This window comes from Priapulus caudatus, unplaced genomic scaffold, assembly GCF_000485595.1.
Source record: "Priapulus caudatus unplaced genomic scaffold, Priapulus_caudatus-5.0.1 Scaffold813, whole genome shotgun sequence".
Taxonomy (NCBI): Eukaryota; Metazoa; Priapulida; class Priapulimorpha; order Priapulimorphida; family Priapulidae; genus Priapulus; species Priapulus caudatus.
The window spans coordinates 140952-141852 of NW_014577874.1; the positions used below are offsets into that span (position 1 = coordinate 140952).

The 901-nt window shown below is 42.8% G+C and overlaps 1 protein-coding gene across 1 annotated transcript in view; it reads right to left on the reverse strand.

Moving 5' to 3' along the window:
• Positions 1 to 391: 391 nt before the first annotated feature.
• The window catches only part of LOC106813719, a 19958-nt gene continuing 19448 nt past the window's right edge, over positions 392 to 901 (reverse strand). Inside the window, exon 5 of the mRNA XM_014817929.1 lies at positions 392 to 466. Within this exon, the coding sequence (XP_014673415.1) occupies positions 392 to 466 (75 nt within the window). The remainder of the gene's footprint in view (positions 467 to 901) is intronic.

Consider the following 901-nt stretch of genomic DNA (forward strand, 5'->3'; position numbering starts at 1 on the left):
ACAATTTATTTCATAAATCTATGCTGAGATATCCCCTAACCATTTTAAATGCATATACATTACAAAATACAACTCCTCTGGTGAGATATTGCGCATGCGCTAACACACTAACGTAGCCAAATTATGTAATGACTGGTATATGCAGCGGGCACCTTACATGCGAGGTATTCTTCCTATTTCTCAAGAAAGGTATAGTTGTGAAATATTATCATATAAATCTATGCTAGAATACCTCCTCCCTATTCTAAATGCATGATTTATGAAAAATCATTTCTATGATTTTTAATTAGAAATTCTATTTTCTTAACATAATAGTTATATTACAGTTGTTTGAAGTTGTCATTATTGCAGTTAGGAATCGTTTATAGAAGGCTTGTTCGTATTGGAGGGTTCAGCTGTTGAACGGAAAGTCGCCACTCAACGTCACGTACCTTATATTGTCCGGGAGGTAGAACACTTCTAGTGTCTGCGGAATATTATAATATTATAATAATCATGTATCCGGGATCTTGTAATACTCTAGCGCACGCGCACACACGCACGTACGCACGCACGCACGCACGCACGCACGTACGCACGTACGCACGCACGCACGCACGCACGCATGCACACACACACACACACACACACACACAGTCACACGCACACACACTTAAAGCCTATTTACGCGATGCGTTTTGGACGTACGTCCTAGACGTACGCCAGACGCATACGTCCAAAACGCACCGTGTAAACTATGCGGTACGACACAATTTTATGACCGTTGCGATATGATGCACAGGACGCATGTTCTAATTTCATCCGACATCGTAAGTTACGCACACACACACGCGCACGCACACGCACACGCACATACACACACGCATGCGCGCACACACACACACACACACACACACACACA